The sequence below is a fragment of the Harpia harpyja genome, chromosome 11, assembly GCF_026419915.1.
Source record: "Harpia harpyja isolate bHarHar1 chromosome 11, bHarHar1 primary haplotype, whole genome shotgun sequence".
NCBI classification, from domain to species: domain Eukaryota; kingdom Metazoa; phylum Chordata; class Aves; order Accipitriformes; family Accipitridae; genus Harpia; species Harpia harpyja.
Window position 1 is genome coordinate 24826466 of NC_068950.1, and position 23618 is coordinate 24850083.

The 23618-nt window shown below is 40.8% G+C and overlaps 1 protein-coding gene across 4 annotated transcripts in view; it reads left to right on the plus strand.

The window, feature by feature from the left end:
- Positions 1–2493: 2493 nt before the first annotated feature.
- The window catches only part of PLPPR5 (phospholipid phosphatase related 5), a 92304-nt gene continuing 71179 nt past the window's right edge, over positions 2494–23618 (plus strand). Inside the window, exon 1 of one of the 4 annotated variants that reach the window (XM_052801833.1) lies at positions 2494–2954. In XM_052801833.1, the coding sequence (XP_052657793.1) occupies positions 2724–2954 (231 nt within the window). In that variant the 5' untranslated portion in view covers positions 2494–2723. The remainder of the gene's footprint in view (positions 2955–23618) is intronic. The other 3 variants (XM_052801832.1, XM_052801830.1, XM_052801831.1) reach the window with 3 other exon arrangements.

Sequence of the window (23618 nt, forward strand, 5' to 3'; positions counted from 1 at the left end):
CACCATTTTTTTGAATGAAAAACAGAGGCTGACATTTTTTTGTTTTAGTTTTTTTCATCAGTGACCTGAGTTGACTCAGATCACTCTGAGCTGACTCTGAGTTGACTACCAATGAAGCTGCCTTTAAAACTCCTCTTTGACTTAAATTCTGTGTTCTCTGGTTTGTAACTCTATTAAATGGCCAGTCCACCAGTAGTATTTGAAGCATGGGCACTAGACTGAGCCAAATAATACAAGCGAATATTGTATCTAATAGATTTATTCTGGCCTCTCACGCACCATGTTTTTAAATGATTGGAAGCTACATATTAAAGCCTAAATAGTGCACTGTTGTAGAGTAAGAGAAAAGCATAAAGACAAACTCTCTTCATTGTAATGCCCCTTAACAATTCCTTTAATAGTTTTATGTTTCATTTAATAGCAGCCAATATATACTTGCTAGCATTTGTGTATCAGCAGCAAAGACTGAGCACTCAGGATACAGATATATTCCTGTACCACCAGAAATGTAATTAATTTTGTTTAGCCGTAATGAGAGAAGGCCAAGGGCATTTCTTACTATTGTTTGCATCTACCTCATGGTGGGGCGTAGAGAAGGGAGAGTCAGATTCTTCTCTCCAGGTTCCCAGTGACAGGAGGAGAGGCAGCAGGCCCAGAATGGAACACAGAAAATTCTGTCTTAATGTAAGGAAGAAACGTTTTACATGTCAGTGGCACAGGTTGTCTAGAGTGGTTGTGGAAACTCCATCCTTTGAGATACTTGACAGTTGACTGGACCGAGCAACCTCATCTAATGGGACCTGTGTTGAGCAGGTGGTTGAACTATGTGCCCTATGGAGATTCTTTCCAAAATCTATGATCCAAAATCCTTCAGAGATTTTGACAGTAGCTTCAAAAAAGTTTTGTAAAACCAGGACTTTTTATGTCCTCTAGTTCCTCTACGTAATAGCTCCATTGGTATATCCGTAAAAAGAAGTTGGCTTGTAATAGCAAAATGCAGGAGTATTTTATTAGCTGGTTACTGGAAGAAGGTTGATTTCCCTCAGTGCCAATTTTTGAAAGAAATATGCCACCAGTGTTTCCCTGGGGCATCCACTCAGATAGAGTTGAAGAGCTGAGTCTAGTGCTCATTGCAGTCCTGCTGTTCACTTTGGTCTTTGGATCAGGCCTTATATTCTAACAATGGGGGTATTTGTATGCAGTGTGCAGGATGAAATTAAGATTTTTATGTGTATGGTAATGGATATTGGACTGTGCTGAGGAAATGGGGAAAATAAACTCTGTGCTGGGCAGAATTCACCACAAGATGTCTCATGTCTCACTATGTATTTTTCACAAAGGTAGGGAGCTATCCAGCTAAGTCTGGTGAGTGCAATGCGAATGACATGATTTAGATTCTTCTGGGGAGTATGTTAAGAACACATAAAAATAGACTGGATGTGGAATCCAGGCATGAAGAGTGTTCTTCAAGGGCTGATTAAAAATAAATGCACAGAGACTAACATCACTGAATATGAACAAAAATCTCCAGAAAGGGGAGGAAAATGAACAGTTAAAGCCAAAGTACAATGCTAGAAGAATGATTACACATTATAAAACAGGGCAATCAAATCTAGTTTGTTATTTCTAACAGCCTTTACTAAATAAGGCAAGTGGAATCTTTTAAGGCTAAGGTGTCCCTTTAAAGACTGTTAACCGGCCATGTAGTGTTTTGGGGTGGGGGGGAGTACCTTTAAGTAACTTTTTATCTTTTTATCTGTTGCCTTTGGGAGTCCGGACGAGAGCCTGCACACGGGTGAATCTGTACAAGCATTGGGCACAGTCATCTATTCTTAAGTGTACGTGCCATGTATGTGGAACTCTTTTCTCTGCATGTATGTATGATTTCTCCCAGCACTGGAGCAGACTCTCCTCTAGTCTGGGACGTTACTTGGGCGAGGATAGCTTCGTGTCCAGCTGCCCATTGTCTTTATAGCTGTTAAGCGAAAGCTTTAAACGTTAACGGCTCTAATAGCTATCCATTGATATATATTGAGGCCTTTGCCACCCCGGCAAATCGCGGCGATCCGTTTGCCTGCCCGGGCACGTCCGAGCTGTGGCTGCTGGCGGTGTCAGGGCCGCCGCCGGGCCCGCAGTGCCGAGCGCTTCCCGGCGGCTCCAGGACGCGGCACGACGGGGCGGCGGGCAGCCCCGGGAGCTCCCCTGCCTGTGCACGCCCGTCACACAGGTGTGCGTGTGTCGCGGTTGAGAGAGGGACCCGCGGTACCCCCCACCTCCTGCGGGGCGGGGGGAAGACGGGGAGGGGTCACTTGCTAACCACGGTCGCGGGGCCGTGCCGTGGGGGCCGTCCCAGGGCCGGGGAACTTTTAGAGTGGCCTTCGCCGCCGGTGCGGAGCCTCCTCCCCGCCCGGGCCGGGGTCCGGCGCGGCTGCTGCTCCTCGGGCGGGGCGGGGCGGGGCGGGGCGAAGCCGTCCCCTCCCGCCGCCGCGCTCCGCTCGTCCGGCTGCACGAGCCGGCGCCCGCGCTGGAGCCGGTGCCGGAGCGGCGGGCCGGGCCCTCGCCTGCCCTGCCCTGCCCTGCCCTGCCCGCGCTCCCCGCCCCGCGGCCCTGCCCGCGCTGCTGGCCGCCGCCGGGCCGCCTCCGCCCGCGGTGGATGCTGGCGGGGAGCGGGCGGAGCGAGCTGCCGGGGAGGGGGGCTGCCGCGGCCGCCGGAGCCCACGTACATGCGAGTACCCTTTCCGCTCACCAGCATGCTTTACTTCCAGATGGTGATCATGGCAGGGACCGTGATGCTGGCTTATTATTTCGAGTACACGGACACCTTCGCGGTCAACGTGCAAGGCTTCTTCTGCTACGAGGGCGCGTACCGAAAGCCCTACCCGGGCCCGGAGGACCGCAGCGCCGTGCCCCCGGTGCTCCTCTACTCGCTGACCGCAGGCGTGCCCGTCCTGGTGGTAAGCAGGGACCGCCCGCGCCCCCACTCTGGCAACTTGTTGGGCTGGACCGGGCCGGGCCGAGCCTCGCCGCGGGCCCCGGCCGGTGCGGCGCCGCCGGCGGGGCGGCTCTGGGGGGTGGGCCGGGCCGGGCCGGGCGGGGAGCCTCCGTGCTCTCGGCACTGCGGGGCTGCAGCCCGGCCCCGGCGGGCCTCGGCGGGCAGCGCTGCTGGGCCCGGCCCTTGCCCCAGCCGCTGCGCCCACCCCGCGCTTCTGAAGTTTATTTTTAGCACCGATTTATGTAACTGCCAGTGCCTGTATCGCCAGCCCCATTCGACTCCTTTTGGTAAAAATAATCTTATTTTTCGAAACGTGTCGGTTGAAGGTAGACGGGCTACCTGAGGGAAACCCGCTTCTTAGCAACCACTTACTAATATTTCGCCCAGTACTAATTAGAACCCCCCCCTCAGGTTTTGGTGTTTTTTTTTTTTTTTTTTGAAAGTAAACTGGTATGTGCAAGGAACAGGGAGCAGTTCTGCTTGATTTAGTTGTCTCCATATGTCACGGTTACTGATGTGTGTGCAAACTAAACCTGTGTGTCTCTAATTGAATATGATCTTCTGTCAATCAGGTTTAAATATGTGTATCTAAAATGAGATTTATTTAATTGATTTTCTTTGGGGTTTTGGGAAAACAGCTAAGAGAGAAAAGCAGTGAGATGTCTTCCCCTCAAGTTGTTGAATGTACTACTTGTGTTGTCAGATAACAAGGGCATTAGCATCATTTAATAATCCCTGACCATACCGTGGAGCAAAGACTGAGAGGGAATGAGATGGGAGTATTTAACCATCGAGGATGGATTATATATAGACTCACCAGGTGCATGCACGGTTACACATACAGAAGCTCCTTGTAAAGAGTTTATTTTAATCAGCTGTAGGCATTAGAATAAAAAATTACAGTAAGAAGAGACCTCTTAAGATAGTAATTACTAGTTTCACAGATTAATTCCTTTTCAGGAAAATATAAAAAACAGAGAAGAGAAAGCTTCATCAAGGTAGTGGTAGGGACTTCATATGGTAGTCCCAGATACGATTCCCTTCTGCATTGTAGCACCATGAGGTCTCGGATGGTATCAGACATAAAACCTCAGGGTCAGGCTCAGCCTTAGTATTTGAGACTTTGTTCTCTTTTTCTAGGGGTTGAGCTACATCATTTGGCAAAACATGTTATGTAGCCTTTTGGTTTAATTTTCTGTTCTATTTTAACATCAAGTAGGTGACCATTTTATTTACCTGTTTGTTTGCTCTTTTGAACCCCAAATGCTGTTGAGATTTTCAAGTGTTGGATTTTTTTTGGTGATGATGTTTTTCCGTTGTTTGCATGTGATGTTTGTTTTGCTTTTAATTCTATTTCTTTTGTTTGGCTCAGGAAGTTATAAAGATTATGTCAGATATTCATGATGAGCATCTCTTTTTCCTAATATGTGTCAGCAAAATGGATTGGTAGTTTCCATTCATTTCCTGGGTGCTAGATGATTACGTCAGAGAAATCACCATGACATTTTGGGTTGGCTGTCTTGTAATTAGCCTTGCTAAAAAGCTAATAATAGAATTTAATGATATTTAACTGTTCTTCCTCTCCCAGTCACCAGTCTCTCGGGCAAATGACGTGCATTGGGAGGTCAGGGCATGGAAAAACCACATTGCAGGTCCCTGTGTTGTGCTTTTTTTTTTTTTTTTTAATCTTTATTTTATTTTATTAAATGGTGAATTCAGCCCCTGGGAATCTCATTGCTTTAACAGCATTAAGTCTAATCATTAACATTATTAAATAGAGGCAACATTTTTCAGGCTTCAGACAGAATTCTGTTCTGATTCTCCTTGGATAATTCTCCTGGACTTAGTGTTTACACGGGATGGGTCTTTACTCAGTTGTGCAGGATGTGGACATTGCCTTTGCTTGTTCTTTTCATTGAAAGAAGTGGTGAAGGTAATATTTCTTCACCAAAGCAACCTGTATGCTTTTAGCAGTAGCTGAACTTCCTTCCCAAGATTCAGAGATTAATTAGATTCTCTTCTATTTCATTTGTTTCTCATCCATAACAGTTTGAACATAGATGTTTGGTGTAATTTTTGTTTTTTTCTGTAAATGAAATATAAAAATTAATCATGTAACAAAGCCATATTTCCGCCTGTAAAGTTACGAATGTAGACCAGTGAAGGAAATGGATTTCTATGAATGAAATTGTACTTTTTTTTTTTTTCCCCAAAATCACTAGTGTTATGGAGTATAGTTTATTACATACTATGATTTGTGAGAGTTTTAAACAAAAAATTCTTTTTCTTTCTGTTAGTTTGGTGTGTTGCGTTAATGCTGTTTCTGGAGCTTTGAGATAGAGCAACAGACTCTCTACCTTGGTGTTCAGTGTAACTGTTTGTTTTTGGTTTTTAGGGATGGGGCTTGGAGTGCTTCAAGGTAACCTAGGTTCTCTGAATGTGACTCAATCAGTGGCTCCATTGCATTGAGTTTTGATGAAGTTGCTCTAAAATCAGAGAATAAATGAGTTTTTCCAGTTACTTTCCTCTTTCCACACGCCTGCTATGAAGAAACTGAAAAAGTAAAGTACCAGTAGCTGGATCTGTCTTGATGAGCATCTCATCAGCAATGGGTCTCTTGCTGCTGTGAGGCTGTCACATGGCTGCTCATCCAAAACTCCTGTGCCACATCAGAGCTGCGATAGCAGATGTGAGTGTTAAGCCATGTGGCAGAGCTGAGTGTCTGGTCACAGGGCAGCAATGAGCATGTGCTGAGACATAAATAATGAGCTGTGTCATTTGACAGGGATGTACCTGTGAGCACTATGTTAATCCTGGAAACTTTCAGGTTAGTCTTTAAAATGCTACTTCCTGCTAATACATTCCTGCAGCCCTAGTGCAGCATTGCTGCCACACTTTCATTCCTGAGTCCATCTGCTTCCCCATCCCGTCAGCCCCCATGCCATCCAAGGATAGATGCAGCTGGCTGTCGGGTCACAGATCCTCAGGAGTCTGATCTGGGAAATGAAGTCCTGGGGCAGAATCAGAGACTGCTTGCTCTACTGTAATGCTCGACTTGCAGGTGCTCTGGTATGGGAAAGGGAAACTGTGACTGGAGGAAAGGTGTTTTGTACTCTGCACTTGGGACTTACTGGGTTTGTATATCTACAGTCTTTGATCAAGTATTTACAAAGTATTAACCAAGTATTTGGTCAGCCCTGAAGTGGTCAGGCAGTTGGACTAGATGATCGTTGTAGGTCCCTTCCAACTGAACTATTCTATTCTACAATATCTTCCAGGTCATGTAGGAGCTAGTAAGAAGTCAAATTGTTGTGCTGTTCAGTTCAAAAGTAATCAATTTATTGTCTGCTAATAGACATATCTGCCTGAAGTCCCTGCAACGTCAGAGTTGCCCAGAGAGCTTGTGGATGCCCCATCCCTGGAAGCGTTCAAGGCCAGGTTGGATGCAGCTTTGAGCAACCTCATCTAGTGGAAGGTGTCCCTGCCCATGGCAGGGGGGTGGAACTAGATGATCTTTAAGGTCCCTTCCAACCCAAACCATTCTATGATTCATAGGTATAACAGCAATTGTAGTAAACCTGTAGAGGAATCCAGCAGCCGTTCTGTAGGTTGAGACGAGCTTCTTTCTTTCCCTTTTTCCAGTTGGTTTCCCAGCTTTTATGCAGGTTCTATGAAAGGAAGCAGGTTACATTACAACATTGGTTTTCTGCTTTCTGTGGATTATCTATAAAGGGTGTATGTACTGTTTCTTATCTGCTAAATCTGTAGTTTATGAATTCTTCCACTGGAGAATATTGAGGGCCCAAATGCTTGGGTTTGTTTTGTTTTTAAAAAAAGGCTGAAAACAACTGCAGCTTAACATATAACAAAATACATGGTCCATCCCAATGTTAGACTGTTATTTGTGGAAGGTCTCCTAAATCATACCTTTAGGCACAGGTGAAGTAATGCCTTGAGTGAGTAGATGTGTTTGCATGAGGAGCATTAGGCAGACTAACAGTAAAATATTCTACAAAATGTAGATGAGGTTGAAATTGCAATCAGAAGAATGTAAAAGCCCTAAGTATGAGATTCTGTGATGGAAGAATGAGACTCCTGCAGAGGCAGTGCCCCTGTAGGCTCCCTTCCTCCCGTTTGTCTTTGTGACTCAGGGTTGAAAGAGTACTACTGCTGGCTCTGCACTCCTGTCCTTTTACTGTCCATAGCACTAATATCCAGGTATCTCCAGTATACTGAGAAATTCTCAATATACTTTTTTCTTTTTTTTTTAATTTTTATCTTTAAGTCAAACGTGAAGGTGACAAGAAATACACCTTTGATTTAAGTCTATTCAAATATGTAATAAGCATAAAAGTGCTAGTTGAGAGCTCAGTGCTATTTAAGCCATTTCCCAAAGTGCCAGTTCTTGCTCAGTGGGCTGGTTGCTTTTTTAGACTTGTTATGACAGATGTAGCTTGGGAAATACGTGTCAGTCTAATCCTTTAGCTTCCAGTAGAAATGATTTGTAGAACTGTGAGGCTAGTTTCTCATGTTTTCAGAATCTATAGAGTGATTAGTTCTGCATTATTTCTTTCTGGTAGATCTTAATGATTTTGACCTCTCTAAAATACTATTAACTGCACTCAAGGATTCTTTTAATGATTCCACATGCTAATATGGATTACTTAAAATGTCAAAACTGTTTAAGCAATACTTGGTGTAAAACTCAATGTATTGGACCTAAGATGTACGCTGACTGTTGTATAAAAGCCAGGAGGAGATAATGACACACTTTCATTACGATGTGTAAACAGTTTTATTATGCAAATGTTGTTTGTTTTTATTTCCAACTAACAGGCAGATGATTACAGTACTTATTCATAAAATATACACTGTTCTATTTGCCTAGATGAATTCCTAGCATATTCATATTTTCTCTGTAAACCAATTAAAGACTAATTTGTTTTAGGATAATCCTCTTAATATCATCATTGAAAAAATATCTGCCATTCAGACATGAAGTGTGGTATTCTGGTTTTTTTTAGTAGACTGGATGAATCTTTAAATTGGCACATCCCAAACAAGGAATGGATGTAAAAAGTCAGGCATTCTGCCTTCGGCTTAGCTTAAGTCAGTAACTTTCCCCTTTCTGATCATTTGAGGAAGGAATTTTGAAATCTGGCAGAAAGGACTGTAAAGTGAGAGATGCAACATCATCGTTCATGTATCGAATTTACCGTACCCTGATGCTTTAAGAAAAAACAGGATCATTCTGTGAATAATGAGAAAGAGAAGCTACCTTTTGACGGATCAGCACAGATTTTGTAAGTCTCTCTTTCTTCTTCAGTGTCCTTGCTGATCTCTTAATAGTTCCAGGTCTGAGCAGCTCAAGAGTAGTTAAGGATATGCAGAGACCTGAAGGAGAAATACCGCTTGTTTCCAGTACATAGATCTAGCTGATGTGACTGGGCATGCTCTTATCTCACTCTTCCTTTTTGAACCTGTTAGCCCCTATTTTTCTTCTGGCACCTATGATTCCATGTGGTGTGGCATCAGGACCTGACTGGATTTTATCAGGCTGAGTTTTCAAAATGCTCTTGTCAGAATAGCTTTTAGTTAACCTGTAGTTCACTGAAACTATTCTACTCTGACATAACTTAGTGCTGTACATGAAAAAGGGTGCTTGATTGTGATCCATTTCCAGGACATCAAAATATTCTGTTAATCTGTTTGTTACAACTTAAGGAAAAACAAAATCTGGAATGAAAGTTCTGAAAAAGAAGTATTTCTGGAAATGTCCTCTGTGAATTTGCTGTGCCAAGAATCTGTAAATTCACCTCATACCTGATAACTCTAGATGCTTTTCATTCCTGACCTTAGTCAGAAAAAATCACTACCTTCACAAATGTTTCTTCCATCTGTTTTAGGCTGATTATTTTTCTACTTCATGGCTGGTACCAACTCGCTTTAGCTTCTATGGACACTTTGATACTATTGGAAAAAACTAACGCACAGGGGCAGAATGGAACAGACTTTTCTCCTGCTCTGCTACTCGAAGTAGAAGTGGCCTCCATGCATCCTGAAGGAGACTAAGCTGTTTTGTCACTTCTGCCAGAAAGGCATCAAGGAAACTTGATAAATAATGCAAGGATGCACAGTTGCCAGCAGGTCTGTGTTACAGGACAAAAATTCTAAGAATATGTAGTGAGGTATTCAAGTGTTCATTTTTATGTACATCTTGTAGAGCAAGTTAGAGGAATCGCCCAGCAAAGTGTTCAGTCTGTCCTGGTGCACTTTTTTGGGAGGAATAAGCTTTTTCGCTAGGTAGGTAGCTGCAATATTTGAACATCTCCCAGTGCTGTTTTTGAAATGACAATGGTAATGCAACTAAAGATTATAATTGTACGTCCGGACTCATATAAATTGGGTAGACTAATTATAGCCTCTGAAATCAAAATGGGAATGGTTTTACTTGTATAAGAAACTCTCTTTAGCTTGATATATGACCTGTTTCAATAGTCCTGGAATATCTTTGATTAGCTAAAGCTTATTTATGTGTCCTTTTCTGGTTGGCACATTTGACAGCTGTTAAGACTTTACATGGAGAAGGAATTGCCAGAATACTTCGTTTAGTCTGTGATCATGTTGTTCTTGAAGGGCCCATTTGGTCTCTGTCTTCATAGTCTGTTTCAACCTGTGTGGACAGCTGCAACTTCTTTTCCTTGATCGTTTTCTTCTTTCATTCTCACATTGGGGTGGGGTGGGAAAAATCTTGCAGCCTTTTTTTTAATGGGCAAATGCTGGGGACTTCAAAAAGCCACTTTTTTGGAAGGGGGGAATGCCAGCAGGAGATATTAAAGCTAAGGGACAATTTATGCCATGCTCTTCCTTTGTGAAGGGATAATTGCATTGCAACTTTACTTAAGAATAAAAATAAATCACACTGGTAAGGTCTACAGTAACTTTGTGTACCAGATGTCAGTATTGGCCTGTTGGGACACATAGCAAGACAAATACATGGTTTGATAGTCTGATGCTGTTTTCATCCCAGCATAAGACCACTAATCCAACAGAGCTGTAACCAGGCGAAACAATAAAAACTTCAGAGCCATTGTGGGTTTTCTTGGGAATTCTTCTTTATCTGTCTGTCGTCTTCTTGTGCTGTGGTGGATTACATGAACAGTGGCTGCAGAAGTTATGTTTGTACTTCCAACTGAATGTATAATTTCTGCTGTGCTTGCTATGCATTCTGTTTACAAACACAATATTGAGGCCATATGGTTCATCCCTTGATGGGCTCTCTGGAAGTAAAGTGGTAAGCAGATGTGAACAAGGCGGACAGGGTTCTGTTCACAACAGCTGAATGCCTGCTTGTCCAATAAACGATGCACTTATATTTAAGTGACAAATTGTTAATCCAACTAATCCTGTGCGATTAGGGAATTTGTATGCGTTGTTTGTAATCTAAAATAGTAGGCTTGAAGTAATAATCAGTTCCTCAACCAAACAATTCTTGCTCATTGTACATCATGCAGGATTGAGGAGATGGGTGTCCATATGATACATAATAAATGACAGCCAAAGTAGAATTGTAAGTAGCTTTAGCTGTGTTTTTCAGCCTTAAAAGCACTATGATGTTTAAAAAGCTTTATGATGCTCTTGCAGCATCTCTGATACATTGAAGTGAGTGATGGCCCAGCTTTCATCGTATATGGTTCTTATTTAGCTGAGGTGTGGTACCTCATATATCGCAAATAAAAAGCCTAGCTGAGGTGGGTATACCACATCTCCAGCACTCAGAAAACATGCACGTGACATGCTGTTTTAATGAGGAATATCCATTGTAAACATGCTAGTCCGTAATTTTCACGCATAGTACAGGGAATGTGGTAACAGAAAAAGTTGGAGCACTTGCTATCTCTTATCAGCAACCTGGCTTTGTTAAGATCACTTCTGTTCACCTGCAGGTTGGAATATAGTTTCAGTGTAAAGCACTAAGGAATCTGCAGTAGAAGAATTACTATATATATATAAAGATTTTTTTTATCTACTATTAATCTAATAAATTGTTCAGTACTGCTTCAAAATTGACTCTCAATCCTGGATGCCATTTCCTGGGGTACAAGGCACCATAAAAAACCCCCTCTGGTTATACTGGGTGAAAACTCAGCAGACTGTGGAGTCTACTTCTGCTTACCATTCTGGACAACATACTGTTACCTGTAATTTTGCATGTATTGTATAAATGTATCATAATTATCAATTGTATAATTATTATGCATTATATATTACATGAAAATTTCATTAACCTTATATACTTATTAATGTACAACCAATTATAAATGCAATATAGTCATGTTTTAAGGGCTTTCTTCTTTACAAATAGTATTTTTCCTTCTCTGCAGATATTACTTCTTGCCTCTCACCCATGTAGGGTTAAGGGATATGTATGAAGGCATTCATTCCTAAACTAGAGTTTTTTGTTTTCTAAGTAATAATAATAATAATAATAAAAAATGCTATCAAGAACAGAAGTCAGCCCAACAGTTTGAAATACACATTGTTTTAGGCTAGTAGGTTTCATGCTGTCTCTAAAAGGGATGCGAGTCATACTTTTTTTTTTTTTTGGTCATTCAAACTCTGAATAATACGAGGACTTCCTTCAGTCAATTTGTAATTTGCCTCTTTATAAATGAAGTATTAAATATTAGGATTAGTAAGTGGAACTTGGCTTCCCAGTATAGTTATTTTGGGGTAGTAATAGGGATTTCTGTGACCTGTCCATAGCAATTTAGGGCTCAGACATGACTGAATTAATTCTGCTTAAAGATCTGTTAATCACGGGTCAGCTGAGCTGCAGTAACCAGCCATGTGCAACTTGCAGCCTGTGGGGAGCATGAGGTGAAGTATTTGAGCTTGACCTGCTTTAATTAAGACTTAGGCCAGTACATGTTACCTTTTTGGATTTTACAGAGTGGGTGCACAGACTGTCTGTCCATAACACGGCTCTGCTGACAGATGGGGGCCTCATACATTCAAACTGCTCCTGGCTGATGTCTGAAGTCTGATGTCTCCATTTGCAGAAGTGCATTGCCCTGTGCCTAAGTTCATCTCTATGCAGAACAATGTGTGGACATGCCCGAGTTTCAGCATATACCTAACAGTAGTTTGTTTGTCCATAGATAGAGCTTGCTGTCCATAGCCTCTCTACTGCTCAGTTTCTGCCTCGCCTGTTCCTATGGGGGGTGTCCTTGGACATCCTGAGGTGCATCTGGGCTCTGCCATGAGGCCAGTCTTGAGGCTGCTGCCATCATACATTCAAACTGCGCAAACATGAGTCTGAGTGTCTGAGAGGCCCGAGGGAGGAATGAGGAGCTTGTGCTGCATTGTACTGTAGGCCACAGGCATGCTCATGTGAATGGTGGTGAGGACAGTCCGGCGGTTACGATGGTCCTCTTTGCCAAGTGCTCACGCCTGACTGAAGTCAGTGCTTTAGTCAGTCACGGGGACTCTTTCCAGAGCATTTAGCAAAGGCAGATGAGATTTGTAGGGAGACTGACCTTGGGGTATGCAAGTAGTTCACGGACATCTGCAGCTGGCAGAATGAATGTATAGAGCTGGGTTGGGAGCTCTGTCAGGCTTTGCCTTGGTAAAGGGATCTGGCCACCCAAGCAGGATGTACATTTAGCCTTTACTGCCTGGCTGTCAAGTGGTAACTGTGAAACTAGGCTTCTCTGGAAAGCGCTAGGAGATTTGTGTGTGAAAAGAATTATACAAGAGCTAGGTATGTACTAATTGTTAATTAATTATCTTTGTATTGGTGGGGTTTAATCACATGCTTCAGTGCTACTTGAAATAGCAAGGCTTTCCTGAGGTGAAACAGTGTATGTGAATGAGTGTGGTGCTGATAGAATCTTTTTATGGAAACACATTCATTTTAAGAGACAGTATTGCAGTTTTACTCAGTATTTCTTTTGTTTATGAATTGATTGTGATTGTTGTGTGATTAGAAGGAAATCATAAAGCAGAGACTATTTATTTAAAAAACTCAATATATTTGCATATGCAAGTGTATATGTACAATGTGCTGCCAGAAAATAGTCATGTTTCCACGGCTGATTTATATCCATAGTTTAATTTAGTTCACATGCGTTTTTAACCTTGAATGCCAATGGCAAAAAAGTAATGCCAGAAAGAATTAGTTCACCGCACCAGAATACCTAAAAAGGTTATCGTATCACTGAATGTGTAAAGGCACCTTTCAACACAGCATACTTTGAATTTCACTTTCTAGTAATAACTTAAGTTGCTCAAATAATGAGAGATTACATCCAACACTGATTAAAACCACAATATATGTTCATACATTTACATAACAATTATGTATTTTATCTAACACCCCTTTATTGTTTTCACAGAGAAAACTAAATGCCAGCTCCTATAAAGTCTGGCTTGACGACAGCTAATGTCAAAGCTTCACAAGATCTAAAATTTTTAAATAGACTCATTCATCCTTAAAACACTTCTCTCACCGCTTGACCTTTTTGAAAATATTTGATAAAGCCAGCAACATGTTCACTATTATTTTACAGTTCTATGCAAAGGTGGTGATCCTTGTTAAGGTAAATCATTATGCCCTATTTTACGAGTGGAAGGAGATACAGTCACATATTGAAGAAGAGTAGCTGGGCTTGCTTTGGCCTATAGACTTTGCAATTAGTTTTCAGAATACCATTGCATGCCTAAAAGAGCTGTTTTTATGCTCTGCTGTCTTCACAGCAAAGTATACAATCTCCCCTCTGTCTTGTAGGCATTTCCTGTACTAGGAATTTTTTGCTAAAATTTCCCACTCTCGCTGCTCCTGTTTCAGCTCATTGGCTGCTGTGCTAATGAGGGCACTTGGGACTTCCTCTTAATTCAAGCACTGCATTGTGTAAACTCCTAAACAGGGTCAGACAACATAGTGTTGCCAGCTGCATATCTGCAGCCATCTGGATTTGTGGCAGGAGCAATAAAATAGACATTGTGTAGCAGAGTTGAAAGAGTGACAAGAGTGGTGCAAATCATATTTGCAGAAAACCGTAAAGTAAACGCCCCATGTTTATCCATAGGATATACAGAATCATTATTGAAATGGTCTTTCTACATGTATATGTATCAAATAAAGATAAATGGGATATGCTACTGCTATGCAAAGTCCTGTGAAAAACTTGCTGGCTAATTCACTACCATTGCATTGTTAAGAGGTAAGTAATTATTAAAACTTCCAATATTCATAAACAGTTCTCTGCTCCCACTTCTATGCCTTCATAAATATTCCATTTCTAATAAACATCACTTCAGTATATTAATTTATTATAATAACATTCTTAAAGAAAAGTAATTGCATGCTGTGAAATTACAACTCTCAAGTCTGAGGAAAGAGATGCAGGTGAATGGTCACACATTGTTTTGTATCTGGGCTTACAAGTGGTTTGGGGTGTGTCTGGAAGAGGGACTTCTGACCTCTTTTCTCTTTCTGGTCCTTTCTCACTGACCAGCATCTCTAGTGACCATTCCAGGAATGACATCATGGGTCTGCCTGAAGTCAGTAAAGCTTCAGAAGTTAACTTTGGTAGAGCCACGGTTTCATACACTTTGACTGTGTCACTGAAGTGTCAATACAAGTTGCAGTGTGTACTTTTCTTTGAAAGCTTTTATTTGGTCATTTGTTTCCTGGCTTTCACAGGCACTAGAAATGTGGATTAGTACTGTCAGGGTTTGTTAGTAGTTTTACTGCTGGTTTTATGCTCTACGTACATATTACACACAAGTAAGCCCTATGTGAGGGCAGAATAAAGTCATAGTTCTAGATCAGATGTTTCCCATGCAATGGCTTTTATAGTGTTTTTAACTCATTTTTAATGACACCTGGATCCTTTGCAGTAATGCTCACAGTGTGAAGACTATAAAGTATCATATAAGAAGAATGACTTTAAGGTAATATGCTCAGGAGTGGGCATTACAGTTTTGAACTTTTCTTTCTGATTTATCGGACCTGTTAAACCTCTTTCCCAAATATTTAGTACTACTCCCCTGTAAAATTGGCTTGGCTTCCTAGTTTTGTTTTACTATCTTCCTGGGATGGCATTCATAGCTAAGATCCATTTCCCCACTTTGGCTGAAGTATTGCTCTTAATCTAGAATGCCATAAGTTTTCATGACTAATCCAGTCCCTGTTGAATTTAGTGGGGATGTTACCTTTGATTTCAGCTGGAAAAAGATAATGACCTTAACATATTTGGTGGGTTGGCGATTATACTGTAGCCTAAGATAATTGTAAAGGAAGAGTTGCTTATACAGAAGCCATTGTAATAGCAGTGGAGCTAGTTATGTGCTTTCAAAGAAAGCTATTTTATTGTGAATATAGTTTTTAATAAAAAAATGTAGAATTGTTTTACTGAGCTGTCCACTTAAATTTATCATTATGAATCAAATACTAATTGACAGTAACAAACATAAGTAAAAAACAATTACATGTGTATGTTTTACAGACACACATATTTTGCCACAAAAATCCAGAAAACAATTTTTGTGGAATCTTACAGGTATTAATCATACCTGCAGCCTGTTTTTCTTAGTTGTAGTAAAATACAGGGTGCTTATGCTGGTACAGTGTTTTGTCCTTCAGTTTCAGTTGTTTGATGACAGCATTTCAGAGAAAGTGGCTTTCCTTGAACTAATCTCAGGAATAATGTATCTGCAAAATGTGGCTGGCCTTGAGTAGAAGTGAGACAGAAGTAAGTGTGAAAAGCAGGAAATTCAGATATTCTCCTTCCTCTGAGAACAGTTGGCTCCAGCCATATACTGACTGTAAAACCACTACTTTGTGACCAGAATCTTTAAGAGATGCCTTTTATGTGATCAGTTTTTATTCAAACAGGGATGAAAGACCGTTTATGTTGAATTTTGCAATTGAATGTTCATCCTGGGTAGAAAAGTGCAGTTGTGTAGGTCACCTAAGGTTTAAAGTGTCAAGTAACATCGCTGTTGGAAATGATCATTGATATGGCTATCATAAGCATTGGTATTGTGCTTATCAAGGAATAATGTTTTCAACATGCACAGAAGGGTTAAGAAACCAATCTCTCTAAACAGACAGAACAAAGTACTGTTTTCTTGGACAGGCAAGAAACAAAGGGGTTTACCAAGGCTAGGCCATAAGGAATCACGGTCTTTTTCACATGTGTCACTTGAAGTCCGATAGACCACTTCCTTGATACAGCTGAGTGCAGAGCTGAACATGCTCTATGAAATTCATCCTCTAATAGGGAAGATAAATGGTAGGGCTTTGAACATTTTGTTTTTCCTTCACAAATAATATGGTATTTTAAAGGTTGAATCTTTGAAAAAAGAAAAAATTTGATGTAAAGTTCTTTTTCAAAATCCCTAATGAAATAATTATATGTAACAACAACCTTTTCCAAGTATCACTTGGGGATCCAGAGACTAAAATTAGTTGATATCTGGTTATGTTACAACCCAACTTCCTAACGAGGTGTGTTTGTAGAGTGAAGTGTGCAGACTGGAAACTTTGGATAATGGCATCCTCGTTTCTATAAAAAGAAAATGAGAACAACTTAAACCTGTATGAATTCCCTATTATAAAAACCTTATCTAGAATATTTCAGCCAGAAGTAACTTTACCTTTTGAAATGCGAATTGATGCTTTTAGAAGGCTGTTTTGAATTAACTGTTTTTTCTTCCCCTTACCATTTTCAGATCAAAATGACTAGGTTTTGTAGATGTTGAGAATTTTCTCTAGATTAATATTTTTTTCTAGCTTTTTGGTGTTAATTTTTAAAATTAGAAAAGCTCAGTGCATGGGCAAGAGTTCTCACCGAAGTCTGTTATCTACTACCTCTTGGAATGTGTTCACCAAGAATACTTGTCTCAGTATTGTGAAACTGGGCCAGCAGTGTCGTGGTTTAACCCCAGCTGGAAATTAAGCACCATGCAGCCACTCACTCACTGCCCCCCCACCCAGTGGGATGGGGGAGAGAATGAAAAAAAAAAAACCCCACTAAAACTTGTGAGTTAAGAACAGTTTAATAGGACAGAAAAGGAAGAAAATAATAATGATGATGATAATAATAATAAAATGACAATGATAATAACAGAACAATTAAAATATACAAAGCAAGTGATGCACAATGCGATTGCTCACCACTCGCTGACCGATGCCCAGTCAGTTCCCAAGCGGCACCTCCTGGCCAATTCCCCCCAGTTTACATACTGGGCATGACATCACATGGTATGGAATACCCCTTTGGCCAGTTTGGGTCAGTTGTCTTGGCTGTGTCCTCTCCCAACTGCTCGTGCCCCTCCAGCCTTCTTGCTGTCTGGGCATGAGAAGCTGAAAAATCCTTGACTTGGTCTAAACGCTACTTAGCAACAACTAAAACCATCAGTGTGTTACCAACATTACTCTTATACTAAATCCAAAACACAACACTATACCAGCTACTAGGAAGAAAATAAATTCTATCCTGGCCAAAACCAGGACAGCCAGCAGTTAGATAGTTTTGGAGCTGGTTGCCAGACACTTATTTGGCCCCCAGACTGCCATGTTAGTTGGCATTATTGAGCTTGTTTTCGTAGTGTCCTGGCCGTTTCTAATCCCCCAGAGAACTGCAGTGCAGAGCAGCTGGATACTCTTATCTCTCAGCGATATAAACAGTTTAGTAGACATGAGTAGGGGATGTAATGCCAAGTGCAGTGAGTAAAGCGGGCCGAATGCGGAGCAAATGTTCCTGTCAAGACGGAGCCCAGCAGGGCCGGCGCACCCTCTGGGGCTGCTTGCTCACCCTTCTGCTTCTGTTGAGGAGCATCAAATGCAGGACCTGCTGTCATGCACCAAGGCTGGGCCTCTGTGGTGATGGCACAAAGTCCTTCTCTTAGTTAATAGCGGAGTCCTGGTAACTGTTTCTCAAAATGGTCTTTTACGTAACCAGACTTCACTCTGGCATTGTGTGATTCCAGCCCTGGTGACAGTGTGCTGCTGTGCAGAGGCTTTGCCTGTTGGTTAGCACAGCATGCTCTAGAGGAGATGCTATTTGCATACATGATCAATTGCTCAGTTAGGGAAAAAGAAGGGGGGGCAGGGGGAAGAAGCTTTTAGAGACACTGTACTTAAAAATATTTCATTTTTTTCTGTCATATGGTAAAGGAGTGAATATAGTTCAGTGAATGATGAAATTGTCCATGTTTCTGTGATTATGTGCTCATGGGGCTCACTTGAAGCTCCCTGGTTATAAAGGCTTGGTTATTATGTGCCTCATGCTTTCAAACAGCAATAAAGTCTTCATGAAGTGAGCAACCTTTACCATTATTACATACTGACTATGTGTACAATGTATTACAAAGAGCAGTAAAGAATGTTTGTCCCTGTAAGAAGTAACGTTAGTGTTTAGTAGTGTATAGCCATACTCTGCACTACAGAGAAATAAGTAAAGCAGATAATATTTGACTATTAGATATATAATCTTATACTGCTATTTTTCTTTTGTAAATGGCCATGATCAAATATATACCAAGAACTCTATTAAAATTTTGATACTTTTCTGAAAAAATTGAGACTACATATTGTTAAAACAAAATTTACTGGGAAAAAAGGCTGAGTGTTTTTTTCCACATCTTTCTCTAGAAAAGCAATTTTCTTTCCACATCTTTTCTCCAGACCTTCAGAAGCTGCTATGCAGTATGGTTCTGTATCTTCATGCTGAATGCAAGGGGGCATACTTTATATTTAATCAATAGCAGACAGATTTATCTAGGATTTATTTTGTTCCTTTTCCTTAAAACTATTGGTCATTTTTTACTATAGAAAATGTACTTCTGTGAAAATCAACCAGGACATTTGCTGTCAGTTTAAGCAAGCAAGAAGCAATGAGAACAAGAAAAACACAAAGAAAATGGCCTCAAGGGAAAACTCTGCATAATGAACTTGAAATTGCTACTGCTGGAAATACTGCTGCTGCTTTTCCTGCCAGGGCTGTCACCTTGCACAGCAATTTTAGCTTAAAGCGGAGAGTGGAGCTTATCTACAGCATCGCTAAAGACTGAGGTTTATGCTGCTAGTTTCCAAACTCTAGAGACCAATACGCTCTGTGGTATGTTGATGGCATTTTTAAAGAGGAAATGGGCCAGAAATAGCCCATGTTCTTGCTAAAAGTTAAGAAGAAAAGATAAAGGACAGGAACAACAAAGCCTATGAAAGCCATAATTTTAAAAGAAATCTACCCCACACTTTTTAAGTGGGAACCCATAAATGAAATGAATGGGGAGGCCATGCAACTTAAATGATAACAATTTGCCTAGAGATACAGAGATCATCCCCAAGATTTTTAGCTCCTGTTCCTAGCTTCCCTTCCTGCCTGATAAGGAAGTATGAGGAAGTTCATTCTAGAGAGAAGAGCAGCGCGGTGGACTGCCTGAGATGCTCATTCCCCAAAGGGACAATCCTTTGCCATGTTATTTCTTGAAGATGGTCTTACAGAAGCCTTGGTTAGTGTTCAAATCATGCCTAAATGAGAGAAATACAATGAATGAAAAGAAATCAGAAGAGAAATTACAGTGCACAGTATTGTCAACCTTTCTCAACTTGAGAAGTTGAGAACATGGATGAATATTTAGTGGTCTTTTTAATGCAATAACTGCTTTTCAGTGTTACTCATCTATCTGAGCGGTTGCTGTAGCTACAGCATAACCCTAAGAATTGGCGGAGAGGGAATCGTGTATTCTACCACGTTCCCTGGCCCATATGAAATATTTCATGAACATTTGTATACCCTAAAGTAAGTGTTAGCTGGAAAGATCTATGAACGTGTACACAGAAATTTCTTTCCTAATCCCACATAGAGATTATCAACCTTAAATTTCAGGATTTATCTTGTTTAAATGCATTAATATACCCTCAGATATCTTGTCATACAAATGAATGTTTAATTCTTGAATCCTGGGGTTTTATAGGAAGTTACGTCGTATATGAGAAGGTAGTCCATAAAATAAACCTCATTAGTATTTCAGAAGTGCAGATTTAAGGTCCTTTATTTATATAGGTGCTGGCTGTTGTAAACCATACGTGACACTAGGGGAAGTTTGTTTATGAAGTCAGTTTACTGGAAAATCAACAAGGTCAGAGCTGCTCTAGCTCTAATATTTGGAATGAATCAGGTTTGACGTTTCAGGTTGAAAAAGAGCTCAGAATTTAGAACCAAGTTAAGAATATACTGGATGGGTGATTTTGGGAAGGACAAATTAGATTTCTAAATTGATATGCAGTGCTAAAACTAGGAACAGCTTGCCTGGATTCAGAAAAATGACTAATACAGAAAAAACCTGAACTTATTTGGGAGGAAGGAATCAGCGTAGGGAACGTGTGCTAAATGCTGTAAGTATCCGGTGCAGAAAACAAGGAAAGGGACAGATATTGGGTGGTTGGCAATAAATATATTACGAGTACAAAACCTCCATGAAAGTCAGCTCATAAATTAGTTAGGAGCTAAGAGGTGAAACAAGAAGAAATATTAGTTTTAGGTCTCACCCCTTCCAAATTCAGTTCCTGGCTGTCAAATGGGTTGTCAAATCGCAGACAGGATACGATTGCCATGGAGATGGTTACGAGAACTTTTCCTGTAATTTAGGTTTTGCTGGGTTAATGTTTCTTTTCTATGCTTCCATAAAAAGAAAGGATTATCTAAATGCTAGTTATGAAGTATGTATTAAATATCTTTATGTAGGGTGATTTTTGTATTGTTAGAATTATAGAATCATAGAATCATTTCGGTTGGAAAAGACCTTCAAGATCATCAAGTCCAACCATTAACCATGCCCCCTAAACCATGCCCCGGAGTACCCTGTCCACTCGCTTTTTGAATAGCTCCAGGGATGGTGACTCAACCACTTCCCTGGGCAGCCCATTCCAATGTTTGACAACCCTCTCAGTAAAAAAATTTTTCCTAATATCTAACCTAAATCTCCCTTGCCTCAACTTGAGGCCATTTCCTCTCGTCCTATCTCCAGCCACCTGACAGAAGAGACCAGCACCCACCTCACTACAACCCCCCTTCAGGTAGTTGTAGAGCACGATAAGGTCTCCCCTCAGCCTCCTCTTCTCCAGACTAAACAGCCCCAGCTCCCTCAGCTGCTCCTCATAAGACTTGTGCTCTAGACCCTTCACCAGCTTGGTTGCCCTCCTCACCAACTTAGTTGCCCTTATTGTTGCTATTAAGCTTTATATTGTGAACCAGGGCTAAGGGCCTTCCCTGCATTTACAGAGGGAAGCTGTAGTAGAACAAGGACCTGATCACTGCCTGTCAGGGCTTAGGCTGATGCCTGTAGGGCGATCATTTCTTGTCTTGCTCCTTCTTGTAACAGTTACGTACACTGCATTTTTACTTAAGGACTGTGAAAATTATTTTTATTTATGTTCTTTAGAATACTGGAAAGCTTGCACTTTGTATTGTTAGTCTTCAGGTGAAAATTGTTCTTTTCCTTATACTTTACATGCTGTAATTATATGTCAAAAGGTTTTCTCAGGGATGGCCTCTGCTTTTAACAGCTGTTAACATATGAGTGAGCTAAGAATTTTAATATATATCATTCTTTAGGAAATCTCTACAGTGGTCTAAAGTAGTATGACCCTGTTAGATAGAATAAAGTAAAAGATATTTCTAATACCCTCACTCTTTTCATTGCAAATTATATTTCTATACCTGAACTTGTGTAGCTCTGTCCAAATGTTTATGTTGTCAGAGCTTTCAGATTCTCCATTGCACTGTCAGTTTTGGAATATTCCAAAGACTTTTTGCCCCAAGACTTAGCCAAGAAGCACACAAGTTATTCCGTTGTATTAAATGTCATTTGTTGACTGGTTGCCACTCGGGTCTGCAGTGGAAGGGGTGATGGTGGTTCCCTGTGCCAGCGGGAATACAGAAATCGTTCCTTCCTGGAATATACCAAGCATGCATATTATGGTAAAAGGCAAGAGGGAAATTGCCCTCCCTTTCCTTTACCCTGTAGAGCTGATTATTGCCAGCGGTGCTGGAGAGAAGAAGGGGAAGGAATTGCACTGGGAAACAGAATCTCTCCTGGGATTTACTGAGATTGAAAAGGATTTTCCTTCCATTTCTGAAACATCAATAGGCTGATTATTGAGATGAGCAGTGCTTGTGCTGAAGGATGGAGGAAGGAGAACAGCTTTAGCTGAGCTGTCAGTACAGAAAAATACAGAACCTGTATCTATTGCCAAATTCCAGAAGAATTCTATCAAAGTAAAGCCACAGAAGCATAGAGATGAATGCCTGTTGTGCTCAATGGCATACCCCACTCAGTTTACTTCTGAGGGTAGAGCACTAGGACTAGTATAGCAAAAGTTTTGTCTTTAGCTGAGTTCTGTATCATTCTGACCCTTGCACCTACATACCCACTCTAAGAGTACTTTTGTTCAGCTAAGCACTTGAACACTGCTCTGCTATTCTTGGAGCAGAGGGTTTTCTTCATCCAGGTCGCCATCAAATACAGGGAATTTAACAAGGAAAAATTGTTGCCAGCAGCAAGGACCTAGATGCAGCTGATGAAGACAGGTTGCTGGAAGTAAGGGTCTCCTTTCCTATAACTGGATGAGCAGTTCTCCCATTTGCTAACCCCAGCTTCCTTACCAACCGAAAAGAAGAGCCTGTATTCCTAGATTGGCAGATTCAGAGACTCTGCTCAGAGTTGGAGAGTTGAGCTTGCTGGCATGCTTTCTCCTTGTGTTCTTGCAAAAGGTTGAGCATCATGTACCACAAATGCTCCCTTTGTGCTGGATTCTGCTTTTTCCTGGAGTTTGGAAATCTGCAATAATTTTACTGATATTTATTGAGTTTGGAAAAAAAAAATTAGTTATATGCAGAATCTGACTGTGTTCAGGTTGTCTAGTCCTTGATGTTTCATTATTCCAGAGAAAAGAAGGGGATTACTGTGACTCACAGTAAGAATCTTAGTGTTTCAGTTCTCACCTTTATGAATCATATTAAAACTGGTTGGTTGGTTGGTTGGTTTGTTTGTTTCATGAGAGCTGTAGGGGTCATTGGGCTGAATTCTCCTTATCATTGTCATAATTTTGATAACCTTGAATTCAAGGTTGAGTTACATTTCATATGCGTACCGATCATTTGTTAATTATAGATGAAGGAATTGTACTTCAGTATGCTGAAAATTTGCTTGCATCAAAGTAGAGAGAGGATACTTGTAAGTTCATGTATTGAAATTTCTGTTTCACCTAAAAATTCCACTAGGATCTGAAGCTAGTCTAAAGTAATAGATGATGACTGTTTCTGTGACAAACTGAATTTTGCTTTTTACAGGCTTACCACCACAGATATTTTTGTTATTTGTGCCACATTATTTATAAGAAGCACTTTCCTCCTCTGTGTGTCACAGTTTAGCCCAGTCATCTTTGTAGATCTACAAATAACTAAGGAAGATCATTAATTGCATTCTTCCTATTGGCAACAAACTGTGCTTATGAGCCATCACCCATAGGTTTTTTTTTGTAGCCGGTGCTGTCTGTAGAACTGTTCAGACCTATTGTGATAGGTGAAAAGGTTTATAATTTCCTGTTAGG